A 21,654-nucleotide genomic window follows, 5' to 3' on the forward strand; every position below is an offset into this window, starting at 1 on the left:
TTCTTTCTAATTATAGCTTTTTGGCTTTTTATGTGGTGTTCTGTCCTCATAGTCTTATTCGTTCTCATATTTTCTTTTTTTAAAATGAAGGTTGCAAAATTGTGAGATGTGAAACTCTGCTTGTGCTGTGGACCTGTAAATGAATGGAATACTTGCACCTTGGTTGCTGGTTGGGGCCAAAATGATTGACATGAACATAAAATATTGGTGGGATGTTGTTTTTACTTGATATTGAGTGTTTGTTTCAAATGGATCAGAATGGCAGACAAACTTGCAGTATGGAAGCCAGAGAACTTTAATGTAATAAGTAATACTGCAGGGTTTTTTTGGTACATGGGAAAGCCAACCTGAGAAAAGAGTAACTCTCTCATCGCTGAGCAAGCAGCCGTTGGGACCAGTTAATAATGCCGTTTCTTCCTGGCTTGTTTAAAATATACACATGCTTTCTGTTCCTCTGTATTTGGAAAAGGACTCTGAAATCTGGCCCTTGGGGATCATAGACCAAAGTTCATCCAGTCTGCACGTTAGGCTGTCATACAAACACCTTTCCAGAGGGCAATAAATTAGCTGTGTCTCTGCCAGAATCTGTGGTGTGTGTAATCTCATTGCTAGTGGTTAGTGTATGAAAAGTGCTTGGCTAGAGAGTAATTTCCATTGGATCTTTCTCTCTCTCTTCCCCCCCCCCCCCCCCCCCCGCCCTTCCTGCATTTCTGGCTAAAATCTTCAGCTGGTTGTCTCAGACCAGAGCAGGCAAAAGTAAAAATTTAATTCTGTTGGTAGATCCTGAACTGGATCATCCTGATCTCCGAAAACTCCTGACTTGGGATCCACATAGCGTTCTTATTCCAAGGGATCTTTGGTTTATTTAGTATTCATTTATACCTTGCTTTTCACTCCAGTGAGGACCCAAAGTGACTTATAACATTTTATCCTCACAACAATTCTGTGAGGTAGGTTAAGCTGAGTGTGTGCGAGTCCTTCAGTGGCAGAGTAGGAGATTTGAACCTGGGTCTCCCAGATCCTAATTCAGTGCTCAAACCATTCCATTATGCTGGAGCTCTCAGATCTAGTCCTCTCTTTAGGACTGTCAGGTCCCCTGTGGTCACTGGCAGGGGCTGGGTGGTGGGGGTGACTGACCCAAGCTGGGAAACTTCTCGAGATTTGACTGTGGAGCCTGGGGAGGATAGGGACCTTAGTGGGGTACAATGACATGGAGTCGGCCCTCCAAAGCATCAATTTTCTCCAAGGGAATTTATCTCTGTAGTCTGGAGATGAACTGTAATTCCAGGGGATCCCTAGGTTCCCCCTGCAGGCTGGCATCTATATCTCTGTTCTGTGGGGATCCCATTCCTGTAAAGATTCCCATTGCTAAGGCCAGGAGTCTGTGTTCTCTTTGTCCTGGGGCACATTATAGCCACTCCACATCAGGCAAGTCACTAAAAAGAAATTTGGCACAAACTGCTTTGTCAAATGCATGGTAACTCAGATGCATTTCCTACACTGGCAGTTACCTCCAAAACGTGGTCCATGCATGCAGCAAGCAGTTGCGACTGGTTCTTCCCTCTGGGGGAATTGTTTTGTAATAGATTCCTGTAATAGAGCTGTGGCGATTTATTTGCTTGTTTGAAAGTGTGTTCTTCAAGCATAATGTTGGCCTCCCTCTGGTCTAAGACCATCACAGGTGGTGCTTGTTATGGGACAGGTGGAAATAAAACTGGGTCAGACAGCTTTACTTATGGGCTGTCAACTGAGCTTGTCTAACTACAGTGGGGATGGGAGCACAAAATAAAAGGTTTAGGTCTTTGATGTGGAGCCTGAGGACAATCCAAGGTGCCATTCCAGCAGTTCCTTGATGTGAACTTGTAAATTGCAGCTGTCTAGAGACCTATTGTGACAAATTGCTTACCAGACACAGCCAGACATACCATGACTCTTGGCCTGATTCCCAGTCATAAATAATGCCCGCCCAGGTTAGATCAATAGACAACTTCCTTTGCTGTGCCTTTCTCTTGGAGAGTGACTAGTGAGAGTATTTTTCTTGCCTAGAAATTGACATATGGAAATCTACAATCCATTTAGGATCCCCTTGTTGGTCTGTAAACAGTGCACTTCAAATAAGCCATTAGTTCCATGGTACCTCAAAAGCTAACAACATTCATTCCAACGTACGATTTGTAAATCAGAGTTCAGTTTTCAGATGCATGGAAGTGTTTTGAAAATAAATCCATCTGCTGGGCAGATACATTTCTAATAAAAGCTGCCTGTGATATGTTGCAAAGAAATCAACTTAAACAAGATCCAATCAAAAGAGTAATTAATCAACTCAAATTGGTGAGGACAGTCCCAACCTCTGATGAGAAAAGGAGGATTAGAATAAAATCGGAACTAATCCCGGAAATGTCATGTGGAACATATGCAAAGGGATAGTTGACATCTGTATGGTTTTTGACATCTGTATGGACCTGAGATAGTTGACATCTGTATGGGAAATGCAAAGGGGTATACCTGAGATACTTGACAGCTGTATGGGATGACCTATGCCCAGATGGCAACATCTGTGTAAAAAAAATTGTTGCCCCAACCTATTCTGGCATTAAAATCCCCAAATAGAAGGGGATTAACTGAAGGATATTTGTATTCGAGGTTTTCAGTAAAATTGGAAAATTTATCCCACTGGTTAGATAATTGGGTGGAGTCATGATATGGGGCTAGATACAAGGGCAGCCCATGTGGTGAATGAGAAATGCCAAGGCCTTGTGAAGACCTGGGCAAGGGAGGAGATGGCATTGAATGTGACTAATCATAATTCAGCAATTTCATGTTGGTTTCTCCTTTGAAGTTCATTTGTAGGACAGTAGTGATTTCTAGATCAGCAACCGTTTAATGTAGCTTCGTGGTTACTTTAATCTGTTTCATGCAAGCTCTACTACTGAAATAGAGACAATTAAAATATAGAAGGTTCTCGCCTCCTTTTTTCATCGTAAGTAAAATCACAAACTTGTCTTCCGTGTATGTGCTACATATATATATTTTTTAGAAAATTAAAGTCTAGTAAACAATTAATTTAGAAATGTGAGAGAGATTCCCAAATGGCCATATTGATGTCTCACTTTCTTCAAGGAGCTCTCTTTGTGTGTGGGCTCTTGTATTCTTGCTGCAATCCCAGGAGGTCGTTTGGTGTGACTGTGTGACTCAGCCAAGGTCACTCAGCGAGTTCTGTGGCTGAGCAAGAGATTGAATCTGGTTCTCTCCTCAATTGAAACCCAACATTCCTGGGTGTGCAGTTTCTGAAGCATTAATGTTAAGGGAATGAACATTTTCCCATGTATCTCTGCCCTTCAAAATGCAGAAGGCGAGGACAGCCTCAGTCTCTTGGTTTTTGCCAGACGGTGTCTCATCGTTCCTTCTTAAGCTGGTTCAAAACTTTCTTCCAAAGCTAGTTCTCTGCTTTTCCTGGTATTTTCATGCAAGCACAATTGTTCCTTCCATATCTTTTAATCTTAGAACTTGATTTCTTGGACTGATCTGAAAAATACTTCCTGTTATGTTTGACTGCTATTCACAGCTACTGTACCAACACTCTCTTTTGTTTGAGGAATACAGGCATTGAACAAAGCCCCTGCTTCTTGTGAAAACATTAACTAAACTCTTTAAAAAATCTAATATTAATGTCTTCCAGAATTCCCCCCCCCCCCCCCCCCCAACAACAAGAAAAGAAATTCAAAAAGATGGTTTTCATTAGTTCTGCTACTTGGTCTGCCATTAACTTAGTGAAACAGGAAGTTGAAAGAGCTTTGAAATAGAAATCGGGTGTACTTTTACACAATGTCTGATCTGCAGAGCAGGATATTTGTTCTCTATGTCATCGATTGGCCCATAACTAAAGCTGTTCAGGACGCGTTGATCAGTGATGTAGAAACGAGGCGGGCAGTGGGCTCCCTTCTCTGTGTGATGCTTGTGCCTCATCATTCATGCAGGGTTTTCTTAACTATCACTCAGCAGGTTTTCCAACGGCTGCTCAATTTTGCAAATGAATGACTATTTAAATTATGAACACACAAACGTACTTGCTTGTGGATGCCCTTGTATTGATCACTCCCACGTGGCTTGAACTGTGGATCATTTAAATGTGTTTCGATGGAACAGGAGAATGCAGTGCAGAGGGGAAATATAGAGGCCCCAGTTTACACAATGGACCTCGACTGCTGGAAAATTTCTGGAAGGCTTGTTGTTGGGATGGCCCTGGACGCCACCCTCTGACTTCCTAATTTAGCCTCTGGTAGTGCCAGCTAGCTAGGAGGGGGAGAAGTATCTTCTGTTTCTCTCACCCTGCTGCCAGATTTTTGGATTCTGCTGCAGTTTCTAGGGACTTTTGTCAAATCAGAGCACATCACACGTGCCTGATGTTTTCCAGAGTACCATTCAAGGCACTAGGGGAGAAAAAGTAGAAGAGGAACTGGTTGGGTTGAGGCTACCACTACACAAAATTTGCAGGAAGTGGAAGAACAGAAGTGGTGGTTGCTGCTTTGGATATACAATCAAAGTCCAGGAGAAAGTCTGTTGCAATGCACCCCTTTATGTGAAAGGTGAGTGTTGTGAGCTGTAAATGCTCCTGTTTGGAGCCTCACAGTCACAAATTTCAGTGGTATCACTAGACTGCATGAGCAAAGGATAGCGAATGGCATCCCACCCATCTTCTAGGGGCACACTGACGGCTTATTTATTTATTTTGAAAATGATAGGTGCTGCATATGCATTTTGGTTGGGCGCAGAATCTGGTGGTAGAGGTGTCATAATTGCATTAAAGTGACTAAATGTCAGCATTTAAAAAAGCACCATGACATAACATAAAATATGTGGCAGGTTAAAATAGATCTTAAACAGGCTAAAAGCAGAGTATGGAACAACGTTTTAAAAAAACCCTTAAATAAAAGCCTGGGTAGCCAGAAATATTTTGGCCCGGAGCCTAAAAGAAAACCGTGTACTATGCAGGGGGCCACCCCTGAAAAAGTTCTGTCTCTGGTTGCTGTCCACCTCACCTTTGAAGATGGGAGCACAGAGCTTCCAAGGAAGATTTTAGCTGGTGGTCTAGAAAATAAGGGAGGAAGCAGTCCTTCAAATACCCTGGTCTCAAGCCAGTTAGGACCTTAAAGGTCAAAAACAGAACTTTGAATGGTGCCCGGAAACAGATCGGCAGCCAGGACAGATCTTTCAACATAGGGGGTGATATGACCCCTGTCTCTCACCTCGACAACAGCCAGGCTGCCACTTTTCAGACCAACTGAAGTTTCTAGATTGTTTTCGAGGGCAGCCCCACATAGAATATTTTACAGCACAGGTGTCAAACTCGCGGTCCTCCAGATGTTCTGGACTACAGTTCCCATCATCCTCTGCCAGCATGATGCTGGCAGGGGAAGATGGGAACTGTAGTCCAGAACATCTGGAGGACCGCGAGTTTGACACCTATGTTTTACAGTAATTGGAATATGGATCACGGTTTCTAGATTTTTTCTGTTAAAAGTGGTAATTCTGTACCACAGGGCAGACCTGAACCTCCATGTATAGGCCAGGATCCTGCAGCACCTCCAAACAATGGACTTGTTCCTTCATGGGAAGTGTAACCTCTTCCAGGACAACTGGACTCTGTAATCCTCAAGAAGATGCATAAACTGTTTAAATAAAGAAGTTGTATAAATAACTTTTTGCAGCTCCAGTTGTCTGCTCCCACGTCTTTCAAGAGTGGACAGATACTATTAACACACACTAAAGACTTTCAACTTAAAGTGCTTTGAGTGAATTTGCCTGGTTCTGTGAAGTTTTTTAAACGTTTCAGTTCAGTCACAAGCCTTTATTGGCATAAAATAAACATACAAAATCAGCATACAAAATTTGCCCATTATTGCTCACAATTATAGACACTGGTACTAAAATACTAAATACTAAAATATATACATGGTCCTTCTGTAACTATAGGACAGCATTCAACCCCAGCTAAGTTAACTCATAAACGTCATGGATGCTGACAGAGCTAGCAAAATTACTGCACAGCTATGTAGTCATAATAATACGCATGAACATTGGTTGAAAATTTATTCATCTAGACTTCACGTCTATTATTGTGCTTAGAAATTTTGCTACATTCCTCACACACTGTGGATCCATGTTATTCAAAGCATGGAGTATCTTAAGGCATCAGTTAAGATTGTTATACAGAAATGGGATAAGTGCAGATTGCTTGTGACATTCTGATTTTTTGCAAACCTTACACAATGAAGGGTACTTGATCGAGAATTGTCCTCCACCTGACCCATATTGCATGGACACTTAGCCTCCTCTGTTTATCAATTTGTTGATATCTGCCGCAGAGCAGCATAGGCTGATGAATTGAATCTGGCCAGTGTTAAAGCTCTTCTTAATTTAGGGTTGGTCCACTGCCAGAAAATGAGGTGGCCATGTGTCCTTGTGTTCAATTGGAATAGAAAGCAGGAGGTCAGGGGAACCGTTTCCTCGCCCCAGCCCCATTATCATATCCAATACTCTCTTATTCCCTGTGTAACTTAGTTTTCAAACAGCTATAGCCTGATGATGGGGAAGAGGGACTAGCGACTCTAATGAAAGCCAAAGGTGTTGATTTTTCCTCAACTAGTTTCAGCCACCCTAGAGATTTGCATGAGTGAGGAAAGCATGAGGGTGTAACAGGCTGGAGTGATCCTGCACAAATAGTGGATCACATTAGCCAGTATCTGTGAGCAGTTCTCAACCAGACCAACCGTGGCATATGATAATTTGCCCGAGTTCTAAACATGGGAATATATAAAGCACAATTTGGTAAGCCCTTAATTTTGTGGAAGAAGCGGGACTGGGCTGTGTTTATATTTTGTTTACCAAGCTCCGATCAAATGGGTGCTCCATAGAGGAGCTAGTAGCATTTACAGCATTGAACACACCTTCAATCTGGATGGTATATACTGAGGTGGCCCACGGTAAAGAAGCGTGGCTGAATTGCTAGGGCACTGTTGTTAGCTGCAGCGAGTGCTAATTTCCTATGTACTGCCCAATTAAGGTTGCTAGTAAGAGTTATGCCCAAATATTTGAACTGGTTAAACGTTTCAGTTAAAAATGCGGCCTTCAAAGGATCCCTGAAAAATTGACTGCCCATTGCTGGTTTTTCATTGTTGGAGGACTTTGCTCACATTTTCTAAGGGAGTCTGACTTTGTACTTGTTTCATACCCTCCCAATATGTGCTCAAGGTGGCTTGTGTTTGATGAATAGCAACTTACTGATGGTCCCTGGCCTGAAAGCTGTCTGGCTGTCCTCAGCCAGGGCCTGAACTTTCTCAGCTCTGGCTCAGTCTGATGGAATGCTCTGTCAAGTGAAATCTGGGCCCTCTGACACTTACTACAGTTTTGCAGGACCTGGAAGACGGAGCTGTTCTGCCAAGCTTATGGTTGAGGGCTGCAATGATGTCCAACCAGCTGGCCTCTCTCCTGGGCCTTTCCCCTTCCTCTCTTTCCTTCTCTCTCTCTGTGTGGTGTATGAATGGTTTGGTTTTATGGGTGTGTGTTACTGTTTATTATTCAGATCTCTGTATTATCCCCCTTGGTTGATATTAATGGAACTGGGACGTTGATGGGAATATACTATTTATTGTTGATTTTGCTTGTTGTAAGCCACCCTGAGCTCATATGGGGAAGGGTGGCCTATAAGCTGAATAAAATAAATAAAAATAAAACTCTTCCAAGGAATCCTTTGACACAGCCTATTGTCAGACTTAGCCAAATGCTTAATGGCTTCAGAATTGCTGGAGCAGAGTCTTCTTAAGGGGGCTTTCTCAACTAATGTTGTGGAGTGCATTGCTTGTTTAGGGTTTTATGAGTGTTTTGAAAGCCTGTTAGATGTAATATGAAAATTAATTAGCTTTTAAATGATGGTCATGCATCACCCTCTTCCTGTATTTGGAAGGAAGTGTGGAGGCTGTGACTCTCTGGTAGAGCAGATGCTTTGCATGTGGAAAGCCCCACATTCGCTTCCCTCTCCAGTGAACCTGGCCTACAAATTGTTGAGTGCTCTGTTTCCTGCCTACAACTTTTCAGGGAAGATGCCTTTGAACGATAACAGTTCCTGATAATTTTATCTTAAGCAGTTTGGAGACAAAATCTGCAGTGGGAAACAAGTGCATGTTCACACCTCTGTGTGACTTGACTAGGAAGTTGGACATGCATCTAGGAAACGTGAATTCAAAATCCCCGTAGCTGCCATGGAGGCAAAGGATGACCAAAGGCAAGATTTTCAGGATTGATCTCTGGGATTGATCTGTGGGAATCAAAGCAACAGGTTTTTTTTCTGAAGCAATGAAATTAACAACTTTGCAATGAATTAACATCTTTGACTTTCTTACTTAAATTAACTATTTAATTAATAAGTAAAATACAATTGTCTAAAAAGCGTTAGAAAAAGAGTCATGTTACACACTTTTTTCCACGTTTAACAAGTTTTTACAAGGAACTTCTGACTTTCCTTGCTAAGAACTCAAAGAACCATTAAACCCTTGCTGTTTGGTTTGTCTCTGTCTCCAAGGTGGAAAAAAAACCCCTTCCATCTAAAAGACAAAGGAAAGCAAACAAAAACCCCTATATAATAATCATATTTTATATTTAAATCATATAACCATCCCTATTGTATCATATACCCTAAAGTCAGACTATTATTTTAAAATTTCTGCTCAATATATTTAATCCATAACTTCCATTCCATTTTAAAATCCATAATCCACTTATCTTTTTTTATATCTAGTTAATTTTGCCAACTTGGCTAAATCCATAATATTATATTGCCGTTCATGAATTGTGGGTACTTCCTTTGATTTCCGTTTCTTAGCCAATGTAATTCTAGCAACAACAGAAAACTATTCTAGCAGCATAAATCATTATTATTACTACTCATTTTTGAGGTCTTCATGGTGTTGAATACCACCAGTAATGCATTTTATATATATTTTTTCTCTTATATAGTAGCTGTTTGTGAATTTCACACCCTTTTCCAATGCATGCTGCCAGTCTTCTAGCTGGATGCTGTGACCCACATTCCTTGCCCAGATTACAATAAATTCTTTAATAAATTCACTCTCAGTTTCTAAGGTCAAACATTCTTTATATATTTGTACTAACAGAAGTAAAATACGGTCCAGAAGCCTTTGCGGCTGGCCAAAGTTTTCTGGTTTTAACCTAGGTCAGGCAAGACATGCACACACCAAGATAATTAAAGAACCCAGTTGATGTAAACCTCTTTATTTCTGTCTGATAGATAATTTCTCTAAGGAAAGGAGATTAAAATACCAGGTGCTTTTTGTAACAAGGTTTGATGTAATTTTTGTAACAAGGTCTGATGAAATTTTTAAGCGAGTTTATGAATTTTGCTGAAGGTGTAAAAAGTTTGTTTAAATAGGTTATATATATTAGGATTAAAACGGTTTTAGAAAATAGCTATTCTATGTATAGTTTAATGAATATATTAATGGAATTTATATAATATATTCTTGATTATGAATGAATAGAAAAGAACTCTAAATCAAGCCAGTGTCAAGTTGATCAGATTGTCCTTCACTCAGTGAGGCCAATGCTCTAGCCTCCAGCAAGTCCCGCGTGCACCGCTCTGTGCCTCTCTAGCATCTCTGCTTCCTCTGCGCCTCCCCCCTCAGGCAGCAGCCACCCGGAGCACAGGCACCAGGCCCACCAGCCAAGTCCTCCCTGCTCACCGCGGTGTGCGCACGTCGTGCTCAGTGGCCCAGGCCAGCTTAGATGTGTGTGTGTGTGGGGGGGGGGGTGGTTTTCCGCCTCCCACATGACGAACTCTGTGTTCGCATGCCCACAGAAAGAGCTCCGAGTGCTACCTCTGGCACCCGTGCCATAGGTTCGCCATCACTGTCTTAGATGGTTAATTGGAAGTGCTATATTGAAGTGCAAAGTTTTGTCATGAGTATGCAAGATTTATGGTTTTGTTTTGAACAGTGAAGTATTCTTAACCCTTTCTTATAAAAAAGGGCCAACTTTCTTTGTCAGTCCAGTCTTCTCCTGTTTGCCACTAGAATCTCTGATGAATGAAATTTATTATCTAAAGCCTCTTGTCTCCTGGCATTCCTCGCCTTTCTACCAATCAAATTTTCATTACTTTTTATCAGTTGAATGATCAATAATGTGGACTTATTTTTAAATCCAAATTCTTTGTTTGTCTTTGGTGTTTCTGTTCCTTAACTGCACATAAAGCCACCAATCTTTTATTTTACCTTCTTTTTCCAAAGTTTCTAAGGATTTCAATTTATATTCTGTCTTGTTTTCCCTTATGTATTCCTCTAAGGTAGATTCCACATGGGGGAAATAACAGATGATAGCCTTGATAGGTGTCCCGGAACAATGGGAGAACTCCCCACTGCTCCTGGGTCGAATTCGGCTCAGTCCCGTGTCAACCCTGCAATACCCACATCATCCAGGGTTTTTCAGAAACCGCCAGGAAGGTACATCTTTTCTGGCATTTTCTGGCGAACACGGGATGATTCCAGTATCGTAGGGAATTGTTTTTCCCGCCCTGAGTCTCCGTTCGTTCTGGCAGCCAGTCACAGCTAAGTCAGTGGTTTATCAGAGTTTATAATTTGAAATAAAAACAAACATCTCAGCAAAATATTCATTTTAGTTCTTCCTAGGAATAAGTTCAAGTTCTTCCATCCGTTCCGGTCCTCTCTTACTTTTTTCCACATTTCCTCAGAATTATTCTGATATAGTGTCAAGTTAGTGTGTGTTATAATCACCCCTAAATACTTAATCTTTTTAACAATTTGAAAGCAATATTTTTCTTCCAATTTTTTGAGCATTTGGATATGTATTTTAACAATAATTTTTAAACTTATCTGTTTTTTTTAAATCCTGATATTATGCAATTTTAGGTTTCAGACTATCTTTTGTACACACACAAACATCTCCATTTTTCTTATTTTTTCTCACATGTGGCCATGAATTCCTTTCCTATTAGCCTCCGATGAGTGATCAACATCCTCACAGAAGAACAGGAGTAGCCTTGGAACAATATGATCTGAAGGCGGCAGAGATTGTCCACAATGGAATTAAAAACTAACCTATCTCTTTTCTTTCTCATCTACCCTTTTTAGGTCCCCCAGTGGCTGCTGCTGTCATATCTCATTTTAACAGCTGTCCAGATGCTCATAGCGAGTTCTGCTTCCATGGTACTTGCAGGTTCCTGGTGCAGGAGGAGAAACCCACTTGCCTGTAAGTTTGCTTTCTCACATCTCCGAGTTCTCACCTCTGTGCATTTGGCTATGGCCTAGGGTTGCGAAACTGCCAGACACCAATTCGGGTGAGTTCATGTGCTCATTCCCTGGTGTGCTGAGATGACTCCTGATTTTTCCCCCTCCACATGGAGGACTTGAAAAAAAATCTCTCCCACCCTTTTCTGTATCATTAGTGTTTGCTTTACCAGACCACTGAAAGTTGCTGTAGCATGACTGTCTAAAGAATGAGCTGTCAACTGGTTCAAAGTAATACAAAAGCAGAGGCACTGATCCAGAACCCAGAGGAGGAGGGATGTGGGAGTAAATCACTACCTCACAGAAAAATGTCTACTGCATTAATCTAGCTGCAGCTATCAGCTTCTTGGGAGCATGCCTGTTTTGCCTATGCTCTTCAGTTGCCTTAACACTTTCCTAAAGGAAACATCCTGGGCTGAATCCAATAGGAACACTTGCAAAAAGAGTCAGAAGAGTTTAGCTTCCCTCACCTTCCCCTAGCAGCATTCTGCTTATCCTAGTGAAGTCAGGAATGGCCCCATTGCACTGTAGTGTGGGGTGCTGCAGCCATGATAATTGGGCTAAATCATCTTCATGCTCTTTTGTCGATGGCTTTCATCCGTGGGAAGCAATTTTGCCTTATGTTCTTCCCCCTCTCCCCTGTTGTCACCACAGTGCCTTTCCACCTTTCCTGTGGTGCCGTGTATTCACTGACTCTGGCAAACCTCGGGAGATTTTTGTGACAAATGCAACAGGTCGCTTGGGGAAGAGGAAGTTCAAGAAAGACCCTTCTTCCACAAGCTTCTTCCATAAGCTTCTCCACCCGATCCAATCCACACTGGGAACATGTACATCCTTACCATTAGACAATAGACCCTTTGAAATGAATGCTGATTTCGCTGCGTGTGCATGGTTGCATGTTTGGAAGGAAGAACCTAGGTAGAGTTTTCAGTTAGTGCCTTTGCAGGTTGTAGTCTTCCTCCCTGCGCCCCACTTTCTGGTTTCAGAGACCTTACAGTATGCTGATCACATGAAATTCAGTTTTAAAGTCTGTGTTAAAACTTGCTGGTTGGCTAACATGCACATGTACTCTCTCCCCCCACTTCGCAGTTGTCATTCTGGGTTCATGGGAACACGTTGTGAACATGCAGATCTCCTTGCAGTAGTAGCTGCTAACCAGAAGCAACAAACCATAACTGCGTTGGTGGTGGTCTCAATAGTAGCATCAGCTGTACTTATCATGATCTGCGTACTGATACAGTGAGTAAAGTTTCTTGCTCTTGGCTACAGGAAAATCTTGATTTAAATGACTTCCACATAGTTGGAGGAGAATCTGCGTCTTATTGAATCACTTGTTTTGTGTTAGGATTTTATTGGGAAATGGGGAAGAAGGGGGCTCTGACCTGTAACATGGGTGTCTACAAGTGGCACAGGTGTAACATGGAGGTAGCATGACACAGGTGTAACATGAGTGTCTACAAGTGGCACAGGTGTTGATTGCAAGCCTGGGTAGATGCAGGATGATCTATTTGGGCAGCACTTTCTGCTTGTCAGTTCTGTATACTGTAGACAAACCCATGAGCACCGAGGCTGCTTGTGTGTCATAGTACCCTCTGAAGAGACACAGTTCCAGCAAGTTGAACTTTACTGGCTGTTGCTGGATCTTCTTAGGACTCTTCCCTTGAGCAATTTTCAAGGGGGAGATAATTCCTAATATGTTTTCAGAAAATACATATAAACATTATTCAGGCTGTATTTTTTTCTACTAGACCCCTTTAATTTTGTGTAATCACCTAGATATTCGAAGGATGGTCAAGGAGTGAGTCTTGGATATGACATCCTCTGAAACTGAAGGCACCAAATGGAGATGTGTGTCTTAGTGGAAGAAGATGTGATCAGCCATCAAGATGGGATCCTGGGAGGCTGACAGGGATTAGATTTTAGTGACACTGAACAAGAATTCTTCTCAGCAGCTTGTTCTATTCATTTATTTATTCATTTGATTATTAGATCGCTCTCCCTTCCCCCCTCCCCCACTTACATAGACTCAGAATGGTTTACAACATTACAGTCAATTTGTAATGTCATTGTGTTATAATTTAAATCACTTGTTGGTATCTTTGTGGTGATGGAAAATGTGAGTGGTTTTTCTCTTGGTCACTATTTTTGTATGTTCCATATTGCAGAAATTATAAAGGACAAAATTATTTTTAAAAATCCACAAATAGCACGCTGTTCAGTTGTGTCCTGTTGCAGAAAGACATACCGTATTGTGTACAAATGTGTGTCTTTGTTCCTGCCCAAAATGTCCTAAAATTACACCTCCTTGTGACATCATGTATTTTGGTATCTTTGTCCTGAGAACATGTGGATAGTTGTGTGCGTGTTGCAACTGGAATTGCTTCTGTTCAGCTAAAATTAATGGCCTTACCATGTCATTTGGAGGAATGGCTGTAGTAGTATTGTGGCTGATTTCCCAGCCAGCCTTACAAGATGTCTTGCTTAATCCCTTTTTCTGTGAAGTTTTGGCCCACCTTTCAGTTTAGTTCATGAAATGCATTTCCCTGACAGTGAGGAGAAAACAAAAAAAGGTCTACATGTCAGTAGACAGAGAACTTGACAAGCCCCATTGCTTCAGTCAGGCTGACAAAAGATTGGGTAACAATTGCAAAGAAATAGCTGTGCACAAACCAAAAACACAGACTGTGAAACACACCACTGTAGAAATATAATCTAAACCAGATTTACACATAGGATCAACTTTGTGTGAGTAATATAAAATGTACATGTCAAAACAATAATTTTTATAAACAAATATTGTAACATTAGTCTAGTAATCTCCTTGTTTTGAGGAGAACATTGTCCCATCTTCCCATGCTTTTTGTTATTGTAATGGGATAACTTTTACCTGTAGCTAATTCCTGAGTGAATCTAGAGGAAAACTGCCAATCATATAGGGTCTCTGACATTGTCAGTATCAGATGCCCCATATAATTATGAGCTGTGTCAGAGACCCTGTGTAATTGTGAGTTGTGGTTCTTACAGGCTGAAATTGCTTTCTAAAATAAGCAATGTCTTAACAAATTGTCCAGTTACAAATGCAAATGAAGGTCTTCCCATCGCAACTTCCTAGTTTTAACATTTCAGAACACTGGCTGGTGCAGGTTTTCTAAGATGCGTGGGTGTAGTTTGGTAATTTTAGCTCCTAGCGTGTCACCCACATCTATGGCTGGCATCTTCAGAAGGGTGTCACGGCAACATGTGTTTTTGTATGACACAGTGGCACAGAGAGAAATGCATCTTACCGTGACATTCCTCTGAAGATGCCAACCATGGATGTGGGTGAAACATTAGAAGCTACAACTGCCAAACCACGCACGCTTAGTAAAAAAAACCCTCTGAATATCCAGTTGATTTCAGCCGTGAAAACCTTCAACAGTAATTTAGAACACAATGACATTTTGAGACTTGACCCCTGAACGCTTAAAAACCACACAAAACTTGAGTCTGTGAATTTTAGTGATCAGCTGGAATCCAACAGTAACTCTTATAGTTTTTGATCATACAGAAGAGGTGATGGTTAGTTTAGGTGACCAGATTTTGAACAATCTATACAATTTCCAGATGGGCACATCTATAGAAATCAGTGCTCCAAACTGGCAAAATTAAGGACAATTTAGGTGAGAGGAAGTGACCTCCACTGCTCCCCACGAATTATCAACCATGGAACATTATGGAATGGCAGTCTTTTGTAGAGGTACTTGGTAAAATAGTTCTGGTTCCTACAAGGGGGGGGGGGGTAGGTTTGCCAACCTCCGGATAGCGACAGAGATCAGTTCACTTGGAAAAAATGGCCATTTGGGGGTGGACTCTGTGGCCTTTTATCCCACTAAGTCCCTCCCCTCTCCAAGCCCTGCAGTCCTCAGAGTCCACCCCAGAATCTCCAGGTATTTCTCAACTTGGAGTTGGCAACATTTGTATACCAAGGGCAGCATGGGTATACCAAGTTCATAATAGACTTGTTTGTCTTAGGAGGTTTTTGTAATCTCTTCTGTCTTTTAGCACGTTTGTGGCATTCTTAGTTGCCTTCCGAATGAAAATTATTTGCGGTCACAAACCTCATAGCCTTTTAACATTGTGTGTTACAGCTGTTGCAGAATAAAGAAACGCTGTGAGTGGTGCAGGACAGTGATCTGCAGGCATGAAAAGCCCAATGGGCTCCTGAAAGGAGGAACATCTTGCTGCCACTCTGAGACAGGTATGTAAATTTCTGCAACAGAAATTTTGTTTGTGACTTCCTGAAGGATGGTAGTAGCTTGCTTGGTTCAGTTCATAAAGCCAAGGGGTACATCAAGTTACAGTTTGAAGACCAAGTATATCAAGTCAAATAAATAATATATCAAGTCAAATAAATAATAATAATAATAAAGTACCCGCTTGATCCCTGGTTGAGTCCCTCAACATTTCTTGTTAAAAGGTCTTTGGCAGCTTTGGGAAAGAGCTTGGGCTATGAGTAAATACCGGTGGCCATTTTCCCCAAGTAGTAGGGCTTTCTACCATATAATTGCTTAAGTCATCTGAATTTGCTCTCACAAAGTCTCTCTTTGTTCTTCCATGATCTCTTGTGTGGAAAAGGTCATGATGGACTTTGTCAAGTTGTAAATTCTTTACCATACTGATGGTTGTCTGTTTATAAATCATGGCTGGTGGTGTTGAGTGGGGAAAGTGCCCCCCCCCACACACACACACACCATCATGGCAGAGATGCCTAGGTCAAGAACAGAATTCCAAATGGTGGGGGAAGATGCAGCTGTGCAGATCTCAGGGGCTTTAGAAAGGTAATTGATATTTTTTTGCCAGAGAATTGTTTTTGTGGGTCATCACGTGGTTGCATCCAACCATAGGACAAAACTCTCCCACCTCCTCACTTTCACTGATCTCCACAAAATGCTTCTCCTTGGCAATGCAGGGTCCTGAGGGTACAGAATAAAGGGGGGTATTAGTAACAATTGCCCCTTCCATTTTGTTACCAAAAACCTTAGTCTGGACCGAACTGTCGCTCTCTCTCCCTCTCCCTCTCTCTCTCTCAAACATATGTAAGTAAGTGAACCAGCATGAGGTTTAGAGCAACAGACTCTAATCTGGAGAACTGGGTTCAATTCCCCACTGCTCCCCATGAAACCTTCTGGGTGATCTTGACCAGTCAAAGTTCTTTCAGAACTCTCTCAGCCCATGAGGAAGCAGGCAATGGCAAATCACCTCTGAGGTCCCTTCCACACACAAATAATAATGCACTTTCAATCCACTTTGAAGCTGGATTTTACTGTGCGGAATAGCAACATGCACTTTTAAACAATTGTGAAAGTGGATTGAATGTGCATTATTCTGCATGTGCGGAAGGGGCCTGAGCATCTCTTGCCTTGAAAACCTATGGAGTTGTCATAGGTCAGCTGTGATTTGATGCTCTGTGAATGCGCACTCACACAGCACTGACTGTCCCTATATCTTGTGATTTTGTGTTTTGCAGTTCATTATGTTGTACAGTTCAAATCATAAATCTTTCTCTGATGGTAACATTAAGGTGTTTGATGCATGTGATTTTTTTTTTCCTTTTGCAGTTGTCTGATGGAGACCAGGGTCATCTGAGATTCTTACTGCTATGTGTAGATGGGACCACTGCATATCCTACAAGACAACTAAGATATTCCAGAGAACAATGTTTAATATAGACAATACTCTTCCAGATTTGGAAGGATAATGGCAAGCAGATACCACACCTCTTTGGCTACTCGTCTGTCTCCTCTGTATTATGTGTTGGACTTTCTGGAACTTTGCCCGAGGGAAATCACAGTCCACGTGGCTTTATAGAATGTCACACATCAGACTAAATGATATCCAAGTTATGACAAACAAGGAATCTCAAATGACTCTTTTAATGAAGAATACAAGCTGGTCATAAGAGAACTGCACATTGGACAGCTTCATGTTTACGCAGCCATGAGAAATGTGCTCGAAGGGGTGACTTATACAAGGAAGGAAGTGTTGTAGAGGTTGGGCTAGTTTTCTGTTTTCCAAGAGACTTTATGGAACATCCTTGAAGGATATAGAATTTGGGTTCATGCATTTGTTACATTTTTCCCTCAAAAGGAGGAACTAGCTATGCATAGATTATTTTAAAAGAACAAAATCATCCATTTAAGAAGATCAGTTTCTGTGTCTAGAAGCATCTTCTCTTTGCACCCAAAAATGGCTAGATGAAATTTTTCCAGGTAACATGGAGCTACAAGAACATAAGATTCATATTCTTTCCTGATCTATTTCAAAGGAGAAAAGTTAGTGGTGTAAAGCAGCATTTTGAGCAGAATGATGTCAGATCTTATGCCTCTGTTCTCCTGTGTATACAGATATAATCTTTCTCAGTTAGGTAGACTAATTGATTCAAGGTCCCATAGACAGGAGTGACTTGTGAAAGGACTCGCAATATGTGTTCCAATATCTGTTGTTAAAGGCGTGGGCAATGTCTTCTAGATCAGCTGAGCTCTGGATGTGTGACATGCAGGTTGGTCCCACTGTATTACAAAGTGGGCATATGATAACATACTAGAACAGAAACAGAACTGGTCTTATTACACTGCTGGCTACAGAGATCTGTTCTATAAGGTGCATTGTCCATTCCTAAGCATGTATCCAGACCCTGTGAGGACCAATGCTTCCTGCTTCCAGTTTAGAATATAAACGTTACTTATTTTCGACAGTACAACCATTGCTATGTTCTAAACTTGGTCCAAAAGTTGCAGAAGTGTTTCTGAATTAGAAGAATAATTTTAATTTTAAATTATGCAAGTAGAACCTTCTACTCTGAAAGCATCAGTTTCTCCCTATTTTTCCCAGGTTAAAGAAAGAACATCCATTTTGGAAATGTTGCCAGTAAAAATTCAAAGGATTCTGTGTTTCATAAGTCATTTCATTCATAACTTATAAGATTTTCTTTTCTGGATTACCTTAACTAACACTCCTATTGCTATGAAAGCATACACTCTTGAGAACCATACAATGGTTCAAGAACAAACCTGATGCATAACTTTTTAAAAAAGAATTTGACTATAAAATTGGCTCGTAAATCCTTGTTGCTGATAATGGTCGAGTTCTTTTAGTTGTTCTTTTCCCCACATCTCAATCCTTTAATTTCCCCAGAAGAATGGCCTCTTAAAAGGGGGGGGAGGGGAGGCGGCAAGTTTGTTTAAATCTTGTCCGAAAACTACTTTCTTGTTCCTTTTTTAAAAAGTGACTTATTAAACTAGATTCAAAAGAGAAATGCCCCTGATTTTTTTTGGTCCTGCTCTCATCCCAAAGTGTTGCTAAGGTCGCTACTAAAGGACAGCTCATTTTCACTGGATAATCAAGTAGGATCTGTTTCCTGAAAGGACGCCTTGGGAGGCCCAGATGCTTGGAAGTCGTAATTTAAGGAAAACTTCAGCAGATATTTAGTCATGGGTTGACATTCCATTAGGTGCCCAGACATAATGCCAGAAATTTGCTGTATGTGATCTATGAAGTGAAAATGGCATCCACGCTGATGTTCAACCGCTAAACTAGATTTGGTGCTGAAAACCACCTGGTTGTTGTTTGTGGGGAAGGATCGATGAGAAAGATCTGCATTAGGAACAAGTAGAATGAAAGTTGTGCTGAAGGCTGGTATCACTTCTGCCTCTTGAATGGGGCTCTCGTTGCTACTCAGGAAAACATTTTGATCTGAAACTGGTGCTTCATCGAAAGCTTGGCCACTATTGCAGAATATGGGGGGGGGGGGGTCTTATGGAAAAGAAATGTCTGTCTTAAATGTTCTGACAAGACCAAACTTGCTCTCATGAGTGGTGCCAATTTTTAATATTGGACACAATTTTTATTATCCTCAAAGATTAATTTTAATGCTAGGACCCCTTTTCAGATAAAGTACTGATCTGTTAACACCCCTTCCATTTTTCATAATTAAGTTTACTGTTTATAACCAACCTAAGTTTTATTGTTAGTCAAGGTTACACTTGTTCTTCTGTATATGTTGCACTGAAAAAGTTAATATTTAATGTTTTAATTTATTGTGTGGTTAAATTAATTTGATTTATGTAAAAAAAAACACCCCCGTTTGTGATTGGCTGTTTTTCTTCCTTAATACGCTGAATTATAGTTATTTAAATGAGTGAAATACATTTTTTTCATAATACTTTGCTGTTTGTTCTTCATAATGGGGTGAAAGATGCAAACTGCTTTTCCTTGGAGGGGGGAGGGACCTCATCAAGTTCAACCCCGTTCCTTGAATGTTCAGCTTCTTAAAAGTGTTTTTCTGGATCTCTGGGGCAATGTTGTGTGTGGTTGCTCACTAAGGTCACTTGTAAACATTGGCACATCGCTACAGAGAAAGCAGAGGCAGCAACAGAGAAAAATAGGGACAAGGTAACAGCATAAAAGTGCCCTAAAAACTTGTCTGTTTCTGCTTTCCTATGCTCCAACCAACAGGGACAGAGACACTGTTGTGACTGACAGGCAGCACCAGGCACTTATTTAAGGGATGTTTAAATATAAATTTTATTGTATATTCTTAAATATAACCCTGGGCAACCCATGTATAGATTCTGACTGTCTTGCATTTATCCCCTCTCGGCTAGATGTATCCTCAAACCCTCTTGCCATGACATTTCTGGCTATGGGTGTGGCCTTTAGCACAAAAGGGCATTGGTGTCTAATATCTGTGCAACACACACACACACTGTGCCCCAGCTGCAAGGGAATCCAATTAGGCCAGCCACTTTAGGTGAGCAAATGCAATTCTTCCCTATATAGTTGCATGAAACTTGGTTCTGCACAAATGTTATGTTGGAGTATCTATGTAGTTTGACTGGGTAATACTGGGACCAGCAGTGGCGTAGGAGGTTAAGAGCTCGTGTATCTAATCTGGAGGAAGCGGGTTTGATTCCCCACTCTGCCGCTTGAGCTGTGGAGGCTTATCTGGGGAATTCAGATTAACCTGTGCACTCCCACACACGCCAGCTGGGTGACCTTGGGCTAGTCACAGCTTCTCGGAGCTTTCTCAGCCCCACCTACCTCACAAGGTGTTTGTTGTGAGCGGGGAAGGGCAAGGAGGTTGCAAGCCCCTTTGAGTCTCCTGCAGGAGAGAAAGGGGGGATATAAATCCAAACTCTTCTTCTAATACAAGCTGATTTGCATCTTGTCTCCAGTAATTTCATCCTAGGCACATGTGCAGATTCTGTCATGCAGACATGTGTACGCTCAGTGTGCAATTTATGACAAAGCAAACTGTTACATTTTTATTTCAAATGCTTGCATAAGTTTCATATTCCTCCCTCCCTTCAACAAGCTACCCATTATGAAAGCACAGTTTAGAGTACACATAGTGGGAACAAACTGCGACTTTAAAAATGCTTTTTTCCCTGAAATATTGCCAAGGAGTTTACCCTGCAGCTTTCCAGAGGTTCGGCAATACTGGAAGGAAATGTCATGGCAAAGAAGGCCGTGCTGCTACTCAGGATAATCAAGTGTCCTAGAAAGGAAAATGTGTCTTCTTTCCAGCCTAAAGCGGAGGCCTTATACTCAAAGTTGAAGTTTAAAAATGCATTTCAAAGAATAAAGTACAGAACAGCACCAACTTTCATGTATCACAACAGCTTTATGTAGATGTAGTCAAAACTCACGCAAGTAATTGGGGAAGTCACCCCCTACCACCACCCACTACCCCCAATTCATAATTAGGTAAATACAGCAACTGTGGGCACATACTATGGAAAGGATTCCATTTGGCAGTTCTGTGAGTCTTGTGAAAAATACTCCAGCTACCTCTAGGAAAGGAGCTTTGTTTGTCCAGTATCTTTACTACTTGTTGTAACGACAGAGCACTTTGCCCAGACAGGAAGAATCTCCTTTATCTTCTCCTTGCCCTTGTTATGGACTACAATTCCCATCAGCCCCTGCCAGCATGGCCAATTGGGAATTGTAGTCCATAACATCTGGAGTGCCAAAGGTTCGCCACCACTGCCCTAGGCTGAGGTGTGTGGACCTGAACTGTGTGTGCACTGAACTGTGCCTGCCCACTAACCCTGCACTATGGGGACCTGCTCTGCAATGGCCTGTCAACCTTCACAGAGCCAGCATGGTGAAGTGGTTACCAATGGTAAACTCTAATCTGGAGAACCTGGTTTATTCCCCTGCTCCTTCATATGAAGCTTGTTGGGTGACCTTGAACATTCTCAGCCCCACCTACCTCAAAAGGTCTTTGTTGAGAAGAGAGAAAAGTTATAACGAGAGAAAGGGTGGGACAGAGTGGTGCTGTTAGGTCTCGGGACCTTAA

At 41.5% G+C, this 21,654-nt stretch overlaps 1 protein-coding gene across 1 annotated transcript in view; it reads left to right on the forward strand.

Moving 5' to 3' along the window:
* TGFA (transforming growth factor alpha) overlaps positions 1-19,515 on the forward strand; it is a 53,740-nt gene extending 34,225 nt beyond the window's left edge. Inside the window, exons 3-6 of the mRNA XM_048513426.1 lie at positions 11,160-11,277; positions 12,405-12,554; positions 15,443-15,552; positions 16,913-19,515. Coding sequence (XP_048369383.1) covers positions 11,160-11,277; positions 12,405-12,554; positions 15,443-15,552; positions 16,913-16,920 — 386 coding nt within the window. The 3' untranslated portion in view covers positions 16,921-19,515. The remainder of the gene's footprint in view (positions 1-11,159; positions 11,278-12,404; positions 12,555-15,442; positions 15,553-16,912) is intronic.
* Positions 19,516-21,654: the final 2,139 nt, after the last annotated feature.

Source organism: Sphaerodactylus townsendi, linkage group LG12 (assembly GCF_021028975.2).
Source record: "Sphaerodactylus townsendi isolate TG3544 linkage group LG12, MPM_Stown_v2.3, whole genome shotgun sequence".
NCBI lineage: Eukaryota > Metazoa > Chordata > Lepidosauria > Squamata > Sphaerodactylidae > Sphaerodactylus > Sphaerodactylus townsendi.